The 18,904-nt window shown below is 41.3% G+C and overlaps 1 protein-coding gene across 1 annotated transcript in view; it reads left to right on the top strand.

Annotated features, from left to right (window-relative positions):
- Window positions 1-18,904, top strand: part of tmx3b (thioredoxin related transmembrane protein 3b) — a 36,595-nt gene that overhangs the window by 1,406 nt on the left and 16,285 nt on the right. Inside the window, exons 4-9 of the mRNA XM_061240545.1 lie at window positions 225-348; window positions 1,614-1,659; window positions 3,216-3,296; window positions 7,515-7,614; window positions 8,829-8,906; window positions 10,785-10,851. Of these exons, the coding sequence (XP_061096529.1) occupies window positions 225-348; window positions 1,614-1,659; window positions 3,216-3,296; window positions 7,515-7,614; window positions 8,829-8,906; window positions 10,785-10,851 (496 nt within the window). The remainder of the gene's footprint in view (window positions 1-224; window positions 349-1,613; window positions 1,660-3,215; window positions 3,297-7,514; window positions 7,615-8,828; window positions 8,907-10,784; window positions 10,852-18,904) is intronic.

Here is an 18,904-nt window from a genome sequence, read left to right as displayed (position 1 = left end):
CAGACAGACAGACATGCATGACAGGCTGATGGCTAAATGGGCACTCAAGGATCAAAGTGGGCTGGAACCAATAAATATGTAGATTCATGTAGTGCAGAGACCTGCAGATTTACTGAAAGACCCTACAGATACACAAACATAGTCTATGGCGACACAGACAAGATGGATATTCCGACTACAGTGAAAGCTGTTTCCGTTCAGTGCGAGTTGGTTATGTGTTGCAGTTCTATGCACCTTGGTGCGGATACTGCAAGAAGCTGGAGCCTGTGTGGCAGGAAGTGGGGGCAGAGCTGAAGGGATCTGGATCACCTGTTCGCGTGGGCAAGATCGACGCGACTGCCTTCGCTGGTAAGTCTTTGTTTAACACAATGGCAACATTTCTGTTCTTCCAGAGGAAGAGGATAAGTAACAATAGGGAATACGTTCCTTGGGTGGTTTCTTTCCAGAATTCATTAAATTATTTTTTTATTTGTAGGCTTGCAGGATTCATTTTTTTAATTTGAAACAAATGTTCAAGTATCTTATGTTAAAGACGTAACCCTGCAGTTTTGCTTGAACATAAACATGCATTTATATAATTTGCTATGGAATGGGGGGCCGGTTAGGCTCGCAGGAGTATCTGTAACATTCTCAGTTGTTTTAAGAAGTAGCTACTTAAGAATTTAAGATTATGGACATCTTAAGGTGTCTAGTCATGACTGTCACAGGATTGCGTATGTCTAAAATACAGTTACTGGGTATGGCTTGCAGTAACTGATGGCATTAGTGGGACTGATTTGGTTAAATTGGTATAATTCTCTCTAATAGGTAATTGAGAATTGGCTTTAGTTTTGGCTAGGGAGTTGTGAAGTTCTGCTTGTGGGAGATTTTCCTGTGCAAATCCTTTAATTGTACTTTCTGTGAGATAACAAGGTTAATTTTTATCTTGGACAACATTGCATTGGATCATCCTGTTTTTTGTCTTCTGTAATTCTAAATCCTCTCAAGTCAACCTAAGTGCTAGGTAAAGCTCCACCTCCAAGACCCTGAGAGACGTTCTGTCTTTCTAGCACCTCTGTGCCTGACACAGAATATGGTTCACATAGAAGCAACTTAACACATTCTTACATTTTTTGCCTTCAATAAATCCACTAAGTGGAATATTAAATATTTAGGGTTTTTACTGTGATTAATCTTGAGTGTAAACAATGGTCAAATGGAGCACAAATGGAAAATGCTTTCCATGGTTATTTGCCTAGTGTTAGGGAACACCTTCACAGTCCATTGAGTCCACTTGTCTCATGATAATAATTTCTGTGCATCTTAATCCAAGATCATTTCACTTTATTGCTGCTGAACTTTCAGGCAAAAGGCTGAGCAATTGGCATGAAACCCTATAACAGTGAGAACACTAAGTATTCAAAATGTGTAATGTTCTGGGAGTTACAATCCTTCAGGGACAACCAAATATTACAGAATTATATCTCAGTCTTATTTGGCTGTTAAATGTAATCTGTTAGATATAAGCAGAATATTACAGATACTAGGATGGCTAAGCATGAAGAAAAAACATTGACAATTCTGAGGTTTATACACAATGAATGTGTCAAATTTCTACTTTTCCTCATTTCTAGGTGTTGCCTCAGAGTTTGGAGTGAGGGGCTACCCAACAATAAAACTGTAAGTATTTATACATTAGCTGTAAGAATATGATTATTTTAAAATAAATAATCACCGGTGGTGGCGACAAAACTGGTCACAAGATTTAATTTGGGTCATGTTGGCTTGTTGTATCGATTCCTTTTTTAATTATGAGAATAAATTCAAACTAACATCAGTGAGAGACTACTTGTATGGTTCTATGTTTGTGCTACGCAGTTTGTTGCCTGTTATTTGTTGCTGTTCTGTTGATGTTATTAAGCCCTGTTAAACCTGAGTATTATGCAATAGCCTGCACATATGTGGTTTAATAACCTGGTCTCTGTGGATGCTTGCACCTTGCAGCTCTGGGATTTAAGTGTTAAAGCTAAATGGGAAGTGAAATAGAGATCTAATTTCATTTGCAATAATAATAATAATTATTATTATTACAGGACAACTTGGAGCATAATACATCTCAAATGTATTATTCATTGTACATCGCTCTGGATAAGAATGTCTGCTAAATGCCTTGTAATGTAAAAATAACAAATAAGCAGTACAAAATAAAACTTAAGATAGTACTAGATGCCGTAGACATTGAAATTCCACAAAAGCTATATACCTTTCTTCAGAAAGGTTATCATATCAAGTGTTTTATTGTCGCTCTGACTAAACCCTGACTGAAAAGATGGGACACAATGTTCTGCCATGAAGTCATTAGTTGTTATGGTCTAATTCCGTAGTTGTAACCAGATCATTTTTGCATCACTGTGCTCAACACTTGACAGGTGTTGAATAATACCGGTGTGGTTCATAAAGTATTGTCATGGGGTAATTGAGTAATAAAGCCTTTGAGAAAGGCTTCCATTTTCATCCTGGTTCATCAAAATAGACCGCTTGTGTACTGCTGTAACCCGAGACAACAGTCCTTGATGGATTTGTAAGCCACGAGGGTCTACCTGTAACGACAGCAACGGCAGCAGTAGCACAGGGCACCCCTTCCCTTAGGGAACCGCTGACCCTAACTGTCTTTTAATTCTCGCTGTTGAATGGGAAAAAAAAACACAGACACGTGTCATATGTCATAGTTGCATTACATTACAGGCATTTGGCAGATGCTCTTATCCAGAGCGACGTACAATGGCGTGCAAATCGAACCCAGGGACAAGTGTGATGAGGACCCTAGAGGAAAGTACGATTCCAAGTCCTAGCATGACCACATAAATACAATTTGAGCCCTTGAAGAATACAACTACAAACTAGCATACCAAGGCTGCCAAGGCCAAATGGAAAAAACACTGGCTTGCCCCACTAATTGGGCACTGTGTAACTGCACAGAGCCCTATTCTGCCTCACGGTTAGCTTTTTGGCAACTACTGTCAGACCAAGACTACCAATTTTGCACCTTTTGGTGAACGACAAACATTTTGTGGCAAATGAGTCATGAGGAAAACTTGTACCCAGGTATGTTTCCAGTGGTTTGGAGGAGGAAGGATGCCATCCGTTTCAGTTACAGTGCAATTAGAAAATACCCTTTGATTCAAATTCCTATTCTACTTCTTTTTCCTTCCGTCTCTCTCCCTTTGCTGACATAGATTAAAGGGGGAGCTAACCTACAACTACAAAGGGCCCAGGACCAAGGATGACATCATTGAGTTTGCCAACAGAGTAGCAGGGTAAGGGAGTTTGTTTTAAGTGACTGGTTTGTTTCTTTTTCCAAAGGACTGTCCAGTTATTTGCTTCTCTTTCTTCAGTTATACCATCAGTCTTTCCCTACATCTCTTCACCTTGGGACATTCGGCTTCCCTTTTCATTTTGGGAACACAGTACAAGTTTAGTGTGCACAGATGACTCTCGTGAATCAAACTTTGTACTACTATAAAAGTGATTGAAAAGAGAGCTTTGCCCAAATAAATTGTTAGTGTATTTTATTGATCCTTGATAAAAAGTCCCTCAATTGATCCCTTGGGTTAAAAAAACAAATGTTTCTGTGGTTTTTAGATACCTTATTTGCGGTGTTCTGCATCAAAAACATGGCTCTTGTCACAGCGGATCCTTGATAAAATCCCTCAATTGATCCCTCGGGCTAAAAAACAAAGGTGTCTGTGGTTTTTAGATACCTTACTTGCTGTGCTCTGCATCACAGATGAGAAGGAATGGTTATAAAATACGCTTTCTTTTTCTGATCCATTTAGTTAAAGAGCATACTGCTTTAGACCTGTGTCATTTAAAAATGTAGCGGGGGCAATTGTTCAATAGGCTACAGGTTTGCTCGCTATCTTGGTTTTCTAATGAATATCAAGGTATCTAAACCTGCTATCTACTGCTTAAACACTAGTCTGACCAGCTAGCTATCTGTCAAGCTAGCTGTTAGCTACATACCATTATCCAACTGTTACTTAAATGCAATACTGCCCTCCTTGTTCAGTTTTGCTTTTTTATTCTTTCAATTGAATACTGCACTAGAGAAGAAACTTTCTAAAACGGCTGAAAGATTCTGAACAACAGAAAGTTTCTTAGGTGTAGTATTAAGTACGACAACTTTTTAGAGGTCGATGAAGAGGCTAAATGTTGTTGCTTTGCCTTCTCTGTTGGTGTACTTGGGCTTGAAACTTGGGACTAGTGTCTTCATCAAAATCACACATTAAATTGCATTCTTCATGAAAGTCATCAAAACAATTGCTTGAGCTAGCCATGTATCATAGGCAATAATACTGGCAAGTTACAATTGCTGGAGAAATATGGCTACTGCAAGCAGTTCTTCTGATGACTTTTATTCTTAATTTAATTTGTAATGTAAATGTATTGTCTTGTCTTAAAGCAGTAGAGACAGCAAATGTTTAGACGTTTTGAACACTAGCATATTAATTCACACATTCTGAAATGTTCTATGTAAATAGATATAGAGTTCCTGGGCCTTGTGCTTGGCCCTGAGAATTTCTGTGTGTTTCTTTGTTTCCTTTCTGCCAACAGAAAAGGAGACAGAAATGCTTGGATAAAATCTATTTTATTTGGCTCCATGGTGGTGGTATTGCAAATTTTCTTTGGAAATGTTTTTCTGTTAAACCGACATCTGCAGTATTTTTGATCTTGCATTTAGTGATATGAAATATCACGATATAATATAGTATAATGTAATATAGCCTATATCACATGAAAACGGAATGTGAAAAGTCTTTGAGCATTTGATTTGCCACCTGTAGTACACTGTTAGTAATAGTAATAATAATTATGATGAAAAAACAAGGCATTTATTACAAATAATGAAATCAAACCTCTTAAAAGTGAGTTTTCAGCTTGCTTTTAATTTTCTTTTTTGGTGCCTCCATAATGTCACTGGTGTTAAGGGAACATAATCTGTTAAAGTGTATATTGTTCTTGAGTCTATTCGTGCATTACAAACCAATAATAAGACTTTTAAATATCAATTATAAAACTCTGTGAGAGCCAATGCAGAGAGGGGAGTTTAGGAGAATGTAGCCTATGGTCTCTCTAGTTCGTCTTCTGAAAGTGCCATTTTGAACTAAATTCAGTTCAGTGGGTTTTTTTGTTTTGAGAATCCGAATCCTTAAAGCCGGATATTACACTTGTCAAGCCTACTACTGTGGTCATGAAATCATGTCTTAAGCTCTCTGCATAGGCCTGTGAAAGGCGCAGTCTGTGTCTTTCTGTGACTGAAAAATGAAAGCCAGACGCGGGAACTCCTTGGAAATGTTGTTTTTAGTGAGAATGCAGTCATTTACTGTAGCTATTTTTCTTTTGTAGTTTATTTGTTACTTAAAAAAGGAGATTTGAGTGGATCGATAATTCCGAACAACAGGACTAGAAGTTGTTATTCTTAACTAGCTTTTTGTAATTGCAGTTTTCAGACAAGGCAGGAAATTTTAGGATTGTTAATAAAGGGAGATTACAATGGCTAAGATGCTGTCTCCCGTGCATTCAAAAACAAGTATGTATAGGATGAAAAGAGCATGCCATTCCTACTAGCTGGCATATTTATTGAGTCATCCATGGTGCCTTCTGTTCAGTGCAAACCCTCTTACATTTACAACAGTAAGGCAGTTTTTAATGAATAAGTAATTAGTCATAATGATATAATTTAAATGGTCATTCCTTACTTGTACGTATTGTTGTTGCTATATAATTTCTCTTAATCTGTTTGAATGAAATACACGGGCTCGTTACAGGCAATTGATTGTTGGATTGTAGCAAATTAAATTTGCTTAGACTTGTTACTCATTCTTTAAAAACTGTTCCTAATCCCTTAGCTAGTCTTTAGGAATAGTCAGTAAGATATGCTGTGTTGAATTGGATATTTTCTTTGCAAAAACCATTCGGATGGCATTATGTAGTACATTTACTTTCACATTGGTAATTTGGTATTTCAATTAAAACTTAAATTATCTGCACAGCCAACTGTTGACATTTTGAATGCTCATCAGAATTTACATTTCTGAATATAATAAATAACTGACAATTATATGCTCATTGCTCATGCATTAGACCAAGAGAATGCCATCATCTAAAGAATGCACTGATTATGTGCAAATACTGGAAAGAAAGAAGTTGTTTAATTTGTATCAAAACCGTAAAACATTTTCTCCAGGTGAAATTAGGTCACTGCCAGACGAGGAAGAGGTTCTGCTCTCCGTCTGGTCGTCCAGACGTGCACGTTCCATAAAGTCCATTAGCAGGCCGCTAATTCGGTCTCACCCTTCCTCCGGCTTATCCCAGGCAGTGTTCGGGGAATTAGAGGGCTTACGCTGAATTCCAGCCCCCTGGCTTTGAGCCCCGGTTAGGGTCTGCTTCGACAGGGCAGGGGGGTTGACTGAATCACAGTGGGTGAGAATTTGGATGAAAGCGTCTGCTAGATAAAATGTCATGTACAGATGATGATGATGCAGGAATAATGACAGCTTTATCACAGTTTAATCTTGTTCCTCGCTTTTTCATTACCATTCATCCCGCTAGAGCCCCCCTCCCCCTTACACACACACACACACACACACACACACACATACACGCATTTCATATTTCACCATACTAATCAGGTCATTAGTGTACCACATCAATATCTCCTGCTTCTCTGAGTTCATTACTCCATTTTCTGTGGTGTAAGTGATTAAATACTGAGCATTTTCATGTACATTTTTCTTATTTTTATTTCTTATCTTTGTTTTTTCATATATATATTTTTTTTTACATGAGTGTGTATTTCTCCCTGCATTTTGACACCTGTATGTGCCTTGAGTAAATAAATGCATGCTCTGTAACGTGTGCCCGAAACTCAGTACTGCATATCACCCCCAACGGTTCAACTGGATTCCAATGTTGACACTGAAAAGATGATTGCTGATGAGGGTGAAGTAGGATTAGATGGGATGGAGTGAACATAAATCCTGTGGAAATCTGTACTGTCCTTGAGGCTTTCAGCAAAGGCAGCCTTTCCCCCATAGAGCACTTCCAGCCCTGTAACTGTCCACTTCTGGGCAATCCCGCTCTCTGAAATGCCGTTTCTGCCTGGAAAATGTACAAGATTTATTACTCGACCTGACTTCAATTTGTCTCAAGCTGGTGGGTGAAAGTGCTCCGTTTGCCTTGATGTTCTCAGTGTCTCCACTAGATGGTGCTGGGTTTGTACAAATCGCTCCGCACTGTCTGTCTCCAGGCAAAGGCATCTCAAGTGTTTGACGAACATCATGTCTTCCAGTTTTCACTCTTCCCAAGATTACGCCGTTCGGTTGGTCGTTCTTTAGATAAGAAACGGTCTCATGCCATGCACAATAAATCGGCTGTTTTCAACAATCTGAGCTACACATATTTCATTTAAAGGACACAGAGGAACAGAATAGAACCCTCGTCAGAGATTTCTTTTGTGTGCGTTTTCTTTATAGGCCAGCAGTCCGATCTCTCCCAAGCAAGCAGATGTTTGACCATGTCATGAGACGACACAACATACTTTTTGTTTATGTTGGCCGGGACTCACCCCTCAAGGTATGCAGCTGCAGCTTCTGGAACATTCAGTAGGTCAATTAAAACACAGGAGTACGATTGATACGTACACGATTGTTAAGAGATTACTGTCTACCGTTTTAACTACAGTACACCTCCTTCATATGCTGCTTTATCACGGGTTTGATGTGCTCCAGAATGTCTGTTGTGCCACAGTGCTTCTCTACCAATGTGGTGCTGGTTACAGCATTGTGTGAGCTTTGACTGTTTGTCAAGCAATGACCCATAAGAAGAAGGGCTGAAATATAATGCTGGTTTGTTCTTGTAGTTGTGTAATAAAAGTATACGCTGTTGGGCACTAAAAAAAGAGCCAATTTGTGTTCTCTGACAGTCGAGCAAACAGCCGCTACACGGTCTATGTGCCGGGAGAACCTTTTTAGATTAGATTATGGCCGTATTTAGAGTTTTATTACATTATATTAGGCAGGGATTCACATTCAGGGCAAGAAAGGGATTTAACATCGCATTAAAGGGAGGAAGCGATGTGTGAAGGTGTGGGATTGTGAAAAACCTTTTTGTAATTTTAAATACCTGCTTCTGGGATCACCTCGGGCCCAACAATCTCTTTTTTTTTTTTTTTTTTCATTCGGCATTTTGTTGCAAGTCTAATGCGGAATCTGAAAATGGGAAAATGTGTTCTCTCTCCCAGGGGCTGTTCTGTGTCTACATCGTAGGATGTAGGATCAAATGTACTTTTCAACTGATCACAGACTAATTCTGACTGGCGCATGTGTAAGAACATGGTGGTCTTTTTCATCTTGAATATTTCAGGGATGGATTAGTCTTGATCTCAACTTAATGTTAATGTAACACTAACAGTGGGTGAGCGTCATCCTAGCTTATTGCCGGGTCATCTTGCTTATGTTTGCTAGTATTCCTTTGCTCTTCTCTGCATATGCATGGTGTAGAGTAGGGCTGCCACACCCTGTTCCTGGAGATCTACCATCCTGTAGGTTTTCACTCCAACCTTCCGGACAGTAGATCTGCAGGAACAGGGTTGGGCAGCCCTGCCGTGGTGTCGACATTAGCTTGCGAGTGTGTAGAAGGGAAATAAGCTGCAAGACATTTCAGACAGATTTCATTTGTTTTTCCATTGCTTCATTCTGACCCACTTGTCTGAATTTGAGAGGTGTTGAGTGAGGAATGGAACAGCCGAGACCTGACCTCGCTCAACGCTCTCCCTCTTACCCTTCCAGGAGAAGTACATGGAGGTGGCCTCTGAACTCATAGTCTACACCTACTTCTTCGCTGCTTCTGAGGATGTCTTGCCGAAGGTGAGGTCAAGCGCTCTGAATTCATTACTGCCAAGGTGCTTTCCCCTAAGGTGACCTGGAAGAGGAAGGCGGGCTCTCATCTTTCTCCTCTTAACATTTCTTTTCATAACTGACCTTCATCTTCCGCGAAGAGAAAAGGGACCTTTTTGAAAAGAACAGATTTGACTTTAGTTGACATTCGACATTAGGAGCCTTGGTGAGCAGAGATGGAAGATGACAAATCTGTAAATGAATGTCGAGTGTGAGTGAGTATTTCTGAATTTAGGCAATTAAATACTGATGTTTTGCTGAGAAGCATATTGTAAAAAAAGAATTATACCCTCCTGGTAATGTATGTGTCAGTGTTTAGAAGCATTCATTTGTTTTTTTGTGTTCTGTTTGTCACATAACTGAGCTCAGTTTTTCAAAGGGTAAGAAATCCAATAATGTGCTTTGTCAAGGTTGTGTGAATGTTTTATTTTTTTTCTTTATGAAGTGCTATTCTTTCTTTTTTTTTCTTGTTTTCACAGCCACAGATGTCAGGAGAGAATATATTAACAGCAAGGGTTCTTGGCAACATTTTTCACAACATTTTCTATTGGCTAAAGCAAACACTATTGAACGTTTGTATCTTTGGTGAAACAGTTTCTCTCACAAATATATTAGTTCCTAATTAAGGTCAGGAACTCACACTTTTGTTGTAAAAGCTTGCCTGCTGTCATTTGGTCAATACTTCACTATAAAAGCTATCAGCATGGATAGAGTCAGGAAAATACAGTGGAGGTTTAGCCATTTTAAAATGAAACGTTGTGGAATGTGATATTACCATTGATCCGTTTAAAGGTCATTGATAAGGACTTGCTTTAAAGCATCTAAAATGTCATCAGCAGTGGGAAAAGCTGAACGCTTTATCAACCCCTTCCACTCAGAAACGTGCTTGATTCGTTCACTGATACCTCGCAGGTAACTCAGATTTTTGGGACAGAATCTTCTTTACTGATTGCTTTGGGGGAGGGAAAATAAATTGATCCTTCTCAGGCATGGGAGCCACACAACTTGATTGTGCCAAGACACTGACGGCTGTTGATTTGAACTCACAATTTGGCCGCCTACGGTTTGCTGATTGAACAACTGTAAACCCAGTGATCACGCATGACGGTCCAGAATTCATGCCAGCAATGGAGGGCTGGGTACAATTTTGATAGGGAGGTTTTGGGGTTTGACTGGAACAAATGGTGCAAACCAGAGGCCTCAATAAGGTACTCTACTGGTTACAATTTGCCACAGTGTCCTTTTCCTCTCACTACAGACTATTGTCAATGAAATGAAGTTGGCACGCTGGTCTGAATGGCAAGTTTTTCTGGCCAGTTGTCTCAGAATTGTTTGAATTGCCTGAAATTGCATGTTATCCTAGTCAAACCTCCCAAAGTAGAACACCCGTCTGTTTTTCTGGACTGAAGTATTATTCAGAACTTCTGTGGAAGACTAGTTCTTAATTTTTCTTGTTTTTTTTTTTCCCGAAATGGCCAATTTGATATTTTCATATTTTTTAATAACATTTTTAAAGGCTTATTTTGAATGGCTAAGTGCTTTTTTTACGCTCATCCCACAGCTGCGACCGGCTCGGTGCATTAATTTGTGGGAAATATATTGCGTGTGTTCTCTGAAACGCGTGCCGCCAGCCTCTGTTTCTCACCCAGTGCACCATCCAATCTGTGCAGTCATCATGCCGGCAAAAAGCGAGACTGATGCAGCCGGTTATTAACGCTTCGTTTATGGGTTGAATCAGCAGTGATTTAGCCACAGATATTTCCAGCTTGGTAATTTTGACAAGTTGATCGTTTTTTCCCCCAACTAAAGGCTAAACATGTATTTATTGAATGATTTATGTGCTTTCAGGAAGTTACAATACCTGAGCTTCCAGCAGTTGTCGTCTTCAAGGATGGCGCCTACTTTACTTATGATGGTGAGTGAGTGGTTTGATTTAATCTAATTTGTGCTGTAGTGATTGCTTGGATGTGGTAAGCTATTCAGAAGAGCTATTCAGAGTTCTGAAGGATACAATATTATAGGAATATTTGCCATAGGCGCAGCATTTATTGTATCTTGGTTGTTTAATTGTGTACATTAATTTCCGGTGTGGTACACTTGCAGAAAAGAGTGTGCCTGCACATGAATTTGTACTTTTCCATTCATTGTGTTCTTGTTGATGCTGCTGAAGAGTGCTGACACCTCTCAAGAGGCAAAATTGCATTTGTGACCTTTCTGACATTTCAATAAATGACAATCAATGGAAAAATAAGTCCGTTAAACTTTCTTGGACCGTTTTATTCAGTTCAGAGATTTTGCCCTTCATGTTTTCTTATCCGAATTCTTCACTGTAGAATGCATTTTCAAGTTGTGGGCATTAACAACTTGAAAAGCATGCCGTTTCTTTTCTCCCTCTTTTGTTGTGTACTTATTTATTTTTTAATCCCTAGACGAGAACAGTTCTCTCTCATGGCTCACTACATACTGCTCTTGTGTCCTTATACAGGGTTGGCCTGTAGCGTAGTGGTTAAGGTGAATGACTGGGACATGCAATGTCGGTGGTTCTAATCCCGGTGTAGCCACAATAAGATCCACACAGCCGTTGGGCCCTTAACCCTGCATTGCTCCAGGGGAGAATTGTCTCCTGCTTAGTCTAATCAACTGTACGTCGCTCTGGATAAGAGCGTCCGCCAAATGCCAATAATGTAATGTAATGTAATGTAATACAGTACAGTTTATAACTCCTTGGCCATTGTTGTGGCTTCACTCTTTATGGGCACATTGGCTGAATAACATAAAGCAGTAATGTGGGTTTAGCAGGCTGGCCATCAGCGCATTTCAGAGAAGCCATGTTGACCAACTTCAGAGGTTGGTCAAATTCAAAGTCAGTTTCTGTGGTGTTACTGGGTTGAGCATTGGTGAAAACCAGTCCTTATGTCTGGAGAGTCTTCCCACCAAAGGTGAAATTGTCAAGAGTCCATCCCCAGAACTTAGATTCAGTGCTCATATTTAAGTCCAGTTGAGACCAGACCTGTGGCTCAACCAGACATTAAGACTAAGCAGGAGACAGTCCTCCCTTGGAGCGATGCAGGGTTAAGGGCCTTGCTCAAGGGCCCAATGGCTGTGTGGATCTTATTGTGGCTACACCGGGATTAGAACCACCGACCTTGCATATTCCAGTCATTTGCCTTAACTACTACGCTACAGGCCGCCCACATACTGGAGCATGGGTTGAATGATCTGGCTTGAGATGCCGAATGATCCATGGAAGATCACGTGAGAACTGGGCAGTGGCTTGCTCTTTGCGTGAGAAAGGGATATTAACCAAGCTGCTTCTTTTGTGGGGAAAAAACCCCCAAGAGCCTAAGTACTCTGGTCCCAAAACGGTAGAAAGTATATAATAGTCAATTAATAGCTGCATGACATTTATAGTCCTAGCTTTTTAACATTCTTGGACGGCATGGAAGCATTGTTAACATATAGAACAAATGTGTCTTTGTTGCAAGCTCCTGATAAGACGTTTTCCTGGGAGGTCAATCCATTCCCAGAGATAATGCTTGGATGGCCACAGATATGGAGAGAAAGTTCTGGCAAACATTTCTACAGTCCGTCAGTCCCGACCTAGCACAAGAAAGGCACACACCAGCTTGGGCAGCAATTTCAGTGGGGCGACACTTGCCGGAATACGAACTGCCCTTTACACTGTGCCATTTGAGCGACCAAGTAACGGTGTGACAGCAAAGTCATTATTCGCCTGTACCTCCCCGCAAGAGTCTGGCTGAGTCTAGCGCATGAGCACCAGCGTGAACTCCCTCTTATCACCCTGAACATCGCCTCTCCAGACCCACCTGTGAGCCAGGCGGTAGTGGAAGGAGAGGGCGTCCAGGCAGAGTGCCATCGTGAAGGGGCTCCAGTAATGGGAGTTCGAGACGCGGGGGGAGCGGTGCAACACGCGTAGCACAAACTCCAGCATGCCTCCCTCCACAAGCCGGGGCGCATCAGCCTGCTCCACCTGCCCGTTGCGGAAGAGGACCTTCCCCTTCCAGAAGCCGCGAAGAGAGACGTCCCGGCAGCAGACCCGCACCACGAACACGGCGCTCTCCGCGGAGTCTTCCAGAACCCGGATGCGCAGCGTGTCCGGCCCTTTACGCGCCGCCATGGCGACCGGGGGGAGGGGAGGGAGGACGAGCGATTGGAGAATGGGTGGTGTTGGGGGAGTCTGAAGTGGGGCTGGTTGCAAGTCGGTTTAATCAAGCTGTACTGAATCACACTGGAGTATTTTATTTCTGCATTTACTTGGCACAGCTGCTGTTGTTGTCAAAGGAAATGACTGCAAACCTGTTTTTTATTTCTCATAAAGAAGAGGAAAATAGAAGAGTGATTGTTAAATGTACATTTCTTAAAACAATTGATACACATTTATAGATCAAAAAAAGTAGCAGACCGATAACATAAAATGTACCGTTAAAGTTGCCTTTCAAACAACCAATAATACTGTGGGATACGCCGTTGAGAATTATTCTTCATATTACAGTCCTTAATAGCTGCTTGATAAATGCATGACCAGGCATCTGTAAGACTAGTTTTAGTTTTGAACTTGCAATATTGTACAATATACCTCCCAAATTTCCAAGTGCCTTTCAGCACTAGAGCTGTGTAGGTGGAAATAATTAATAAGAGGCGATTTACAAACCAGTTTTGTTTATGCGGTACTGCATCAAGTCTAACTGGCTGTCACACTGCCCAGAGCATTGCATGATTACTGTACCTGTATTCAGTTGAAGATGTCAGCTAGAAGCAAGATTGTCCTGTAGTAATCCCAGGGCTGTCTCATGTCCCTCTCAGAACTGTGAGAGCGACTGAATCGGGCTAAACATCCATCGGTGGAAGAATATGAGCCTGGCATTTGCATGCGGTAGTCGCCCAGAGGGAACAAAGTCATAAAAAGCCCATTAAATAGAGAGGAGAGTGAAAAGGGAGCTTGATAAAAAAAGTTGAAGTGCTGCGACATGGCTATGCTTCCTGTTGCTCCACTTTCCATAATGTGTCTCTGCACTTGGGGCTCAAACCCCTATCGCCTTCCCTCCAGAGCTCAGTGGTATTAGACGGTAGCGTGGAATAGTGGTAGGAGAAGCAGACCCGTTAAGAGAATAATTCCAGGTGGTTCCACAGGTTTATGTCTTGGGTAATTTCACTGCTGGGGTACAATAAATGCGCAACACCACATGCTCCTCTAATCTATCATATCATATTTGTGTTTTATCACATTTATTTTACTTTGATTACTACAACTTTCTCTATTCAGTTCATGCAATTGCTGTACGGATATGATTGTACTTCTCATTACATTACATTCTCCATCCTATTTCATGACTGTAGTGCTACAGTACTGTGCAGAAGTCTTTGGTAGTATTTTATAATAATGATAAAGAGCGGTAAACAGTTAAACTAAATCAAATCAATATTTTAATCAACAAAGACCTACAATGCAGAGTTGCCAGAAAGAATGACCTTAACACAAAATTAAGTGTCTGAAGTATGCAAAAGAAAACACTGAGAAGCCTGAAGTCTTTTGGAACAATGTGCTTTGGACTTACAAAACCAAAAGTGAACTTTTTGGCCACCACCAAAGAAGGTTGAAGGGTGAAGCCTTTGTAGAGAAGAACACCTTGCCAACTGTGAAGGGTCCATTATGCTTTGGGGCTGTGTGGCAGCTGGGGGTACAGGTAATATTGTGCGAGTGGAGAATGGAGTGAAGAATGGAGGCCACCAAATATCGAGAAATTCTGGAAGCTAATGTTCAAAAGTCTGTCCAGACATTGACGTTGACAATGATCCGAAGCATACCTTGAAATCAACCATGAAGTTCCTCCAGGAAAGACAAATGAAGGTTTTGGAATGGCCACCACAGTCCCCAGACTTGAATATTACTGAAAATCTGTGGAGAGATCTCAAACATGCCATACATGCAGATAGGCCGAAGAATATTTCTGAGCTAGAGGTGTTCTACCAGGAAGAATGGGGGAAAATTCCAAAAGCAAGAATTGAAAGACTCCTAGCTGGCCACAGGAAACATTTGCAAGCTGTTATAGTTGCCCAAGGAGTTACAAAGTACTAACTGACAGGGTTCCCAAACGTATGCACAGGGCCTTTTTCCTCTTTTATTGTTTTGAAACTTTAATAAAATATAATAAAATATAAAAATAAAATATAATCTCAATGTAATCTTTAAAATGGGAAGAAACACATCATGTTTAACGTTGTACCATTTAGAGGTCAGTTTCGCTTCTGTTCACGTAGATATTAATTGTAAAATGCTTTTTGACCAGGGGTGCCCACATTTTTGCACACTACTGTATGTGCAGAGCATGCACTCAGCTATCTGATGTACATGGATTAGAAAGATCAGCTGTTAAGCGGAGCAGAGAAATAAAATTAAAAACCTTGTGTATTCCCATCTTGTATAAACATCTTTTTAAAATGTACTATGATATACCAGTGAGCTTGACTCTCTGACAAAATGGAGTAGCCCAGGTGGCGTAAATTCAACGTGACACAATATTGTCAAGCTTGGGTTGTTTTGCAACCCGCTGCAAGAAGATGCAAAGTACATTACGGCGAAACCTTCTCTGAGATTCAGGTGCTTTGTGAAAATTATGCCTCATTGGCCCTTGAAATGCATCTACTCCAGGTTTGTAAAGGTCATGCATTTTCCAGATTAAAATTTCTATTCAGAATATAATTATTTAGATTTTGTTCCATTTGCAGCTCACTGCACCCAGCATGGGGAAAAGCAAATGAATGGCAAACGTGAAGGGGGGTGTTTTGAAAACTGCTCCAATTTGACCAACAACATTTTTGTCTCCTTTCTGGATACCTTTGCTTTGAGTTTTTTAATTCATATGCAGTCAGATTATCTGTGAGGTTATTTGCTATACTGCATGTTTTCTGTATTTGGGCATCAATCAAAGGTTATAGGCACAAAAGGACTGGTCTGAACAGATCTATTTTTGATTTTCCACTTGCTGTTCTTTGTGAAACAAATTCAAAAGGTTTTTCAGAGATCACGCTGAACTCTGCAGGACTGTAAGGACAATAGGCCAGGGGCTAGTGAGTCAGCAGGGGGCTGTTCAGAAACAACTTTGCCCTTTTCTAATGAATACTTACAACACTGCGCAGAGTGTAATTTGTCCTAGAACCTCAAACTTTACTAACACTGGGAGAAACCATTTGTCCCACGTCTTGACAAACAAGAGGAAAAAACCTCAAAAGGGATATTGTGGAAATCTGCAGTTGTGCAAGGCTTTACTGTATTTTTGCAATTTTAGGCATGCTGCCTATTGACATTGGCTCCTTGAAGGCTATTATTCCTTAAAGGCACGACCGGTACGGCTATTCATTGATCAAATGAACCAAAGCACCTGCTGTCCAGAGTCATTTCGCAGAGGTGGTGTTTGAGTTGGCAACCGAACCCCCGTCTGTGTAACGATCAATGTTTCCTTCCACTTTACATTTCACAAGGCAAATTCAGCGCTCTACCGCTGAGAGACATTTTTTGCATCCTGCCCTGATAAGGCAGAATATTGAACCGCATGGGGTGGATTAAAAGGTAATAAGATAGCCCCAGGTCTAATTTGGTTTTATGGGATCCACCCGGCTTATTCACCCAGGTGTCGTGTGCTGTTATTTGTACCTCACCAAAGGAAAGCCTGCTAGCAGCGAGCATGACTATACATCGTGGAATACGCTGTAGACATTGAAATCCAGCCTGTTTTTATTTTTATTCCTGTAATAAAGTGTAATTGTTTTTCCGTAACCGGAATACAAATGTTATGTCTGCTAGTCACTAGGTCTGCAATGGAAGGCTTTTGATGTAAGTGGCATGCAGATTAATTTGCCTGGGTAAATTGAATAAATGTCCTTGCATATTGTATAAAATAACAAAATAACTTTTGTTCATTATGTTAGTAAGTAGGCCGACAATGCACGCACACACACATACATGCATGCGCGCACACACGCGCGCACAAACGCACACACACACGCACACACATACACAGTGTATACGGTCTGCTTATACTCATCCTGAATTCTGTTCCTCTCACATTTTGCAGGAAAAATTTGGAAAGTCACTGCCTTCCTATCTGCTCATGCCTTGTTTGTGGAGCTCTCTGCTCTCAATGTTTCATTGTTTTGCAGAATTACAGTGAATGATATCGCAGCCCGCAGCAAGGCTAAATGAGTTTCGGTGGCTCCTAATTGAACCTCCACGCAGCAAGAAGAGCATTTAGTAGCACTTCAAATTTGCATATCGCAACCATTAGAAACTGCAGTGGCAGACGATAACCGAACATAATTGCTCTTAATGTACTTCCTCCAACATAACTTGTTGATTGAACAGAAAGGCGTGATTGTTGAGCGCACGAGAAGCATCTTTCATCTGCTATAAGAAAATGAATAGATTAAGTCAATTTTTACACTTGTATATAATGGTTTCGCGCTCCTTGCATACTCATTTCCAAGGAGTGATTAAGCATGACTTCCTGCTGTATTGTAAATAAGTGTAACCTCTTGAGCTGCTGTGTGGCTCGTTCTGTAAAGGCCCCATATTGCAGTGTGTGGCTGAGCCCCGCGATCTCTGATAGAATCTGGACCGTTCCAGTTCCGACTGGCTGTTCACTCCATAGGGCAGAGATCGGAAATTCGTGGGCTGAGAACTGCTGGTTTTCCACCCTCCCGTTACCTGAAATTTAGCTGTGAAGACAGTCTGATCTTGCATGAACTTGGCGACAGATTGTTAATCCAATGTTCAGAATTATTTTGGGAATTGGACACATTCAGCGCCCTGTTGTGCGGCAAGTTTATGAAAACACGAAGAACACAACTGCATATACTTAGGGCTGCACAGCTGAGACGCTCTGTAGTCCAGGTACGGAACACAAGGCTAATGCAGGTGTGCTGCGAGAACAACCTGGCCTGATAAACAGCGATGGCTGGGCAGTTACCGAGTGGCCGGGCACAAAGCGGTGATCTTTCTGTCGGCTCTGACTGCTTAACAGGTGCGCCTCCTCTCTCAAATTAATGCGGGAACAGGCCCCCCCCCCCCCCCTCCGGGGCGCTCTCTCTGCCAGCGTGCGCCCCCCCTCCCGCGCAGGCAGCCGAACAAGTGTTCTCTCCTCGCCTCTTGCGCCAAGCCGGGTTCACCACAAAGCCGTGGTCGCAAGCTTCTGAGCTGGCGGAGACAGAAGGGAAGGAGACGGAGCGGCCCGAGAAGGCGGCAAGGCCGTGTCAACGAGCGCTGTTCACAGCTCGCCGTCTGTGACTTCCACAAGCTTTCCAGTCCGTGCGAGGAGCCCAAAGCGCCCGGTGTTGACATCCGTAGTTCGTATTCAGGAATGTAAAAGCCGGAATGATGTTCTGATGTGAAGTTTGAAGCTACATGGCCACCCATTCCAGATGAAGTCGAAATCTGTTGAAATCTCCTCACAACCAATGTCCTTTGTTACCCTCGTCCTTTGTCTATGATAAGTACAGCATAGAGAATGGGTTTTGATACAGGAGTCAAGCATTTCTAAAAATGGTACATGATTTTTTAAAAACTGAACATCTTATTTGTTTGCCTCTTGTTGTCGGTTCTTCCAGATAACCTTGAGTGGTTACATAAATTCTCATAGATTCCATAGTAACCAAGCTGCGGTTTCAGTTAGTCATCGGATGCCCTCCAAGAATGCTTTTAAAAAGAAAAAAGGCTTTTGTGTTTCAAGGACGGAAAGCATGTTTTTTTTTTTTTTTTTTTTTTTAGTTTGCTTGTCATGCGTAATACCCCAAATTCACTTTCTGTCCCCAAAGGAACTATAAACATTTGTAGAAATGTCTCTCCTCTTTAACAGAATGCATTGGAGGTTGTTCTGGTTCAGTAATTTTTCATGCTTCTCCGAAAGGGATCCTTTTGTGAGGAATTTCTGAATACGTTTCACATGGTGATTTCG

Source organism: Conger conger, chromosome 4 (genome assembly GCF_963514075.1).
Source record: "Conger conger chromosome 4, fConCon1.1, whole genome shotgun sequence".
Taxonomy (NCBI): Eukaryota; Metazoa; Chordata; class Actinopteri; order Anguilliformes; family Congridae; genus Conger; species Conger conger.
The sequence above is the reverse complement of the archived record's forward strand: the minus strand, read 5'-3'. Positions and strand labels throughout refer to the sequence as shown.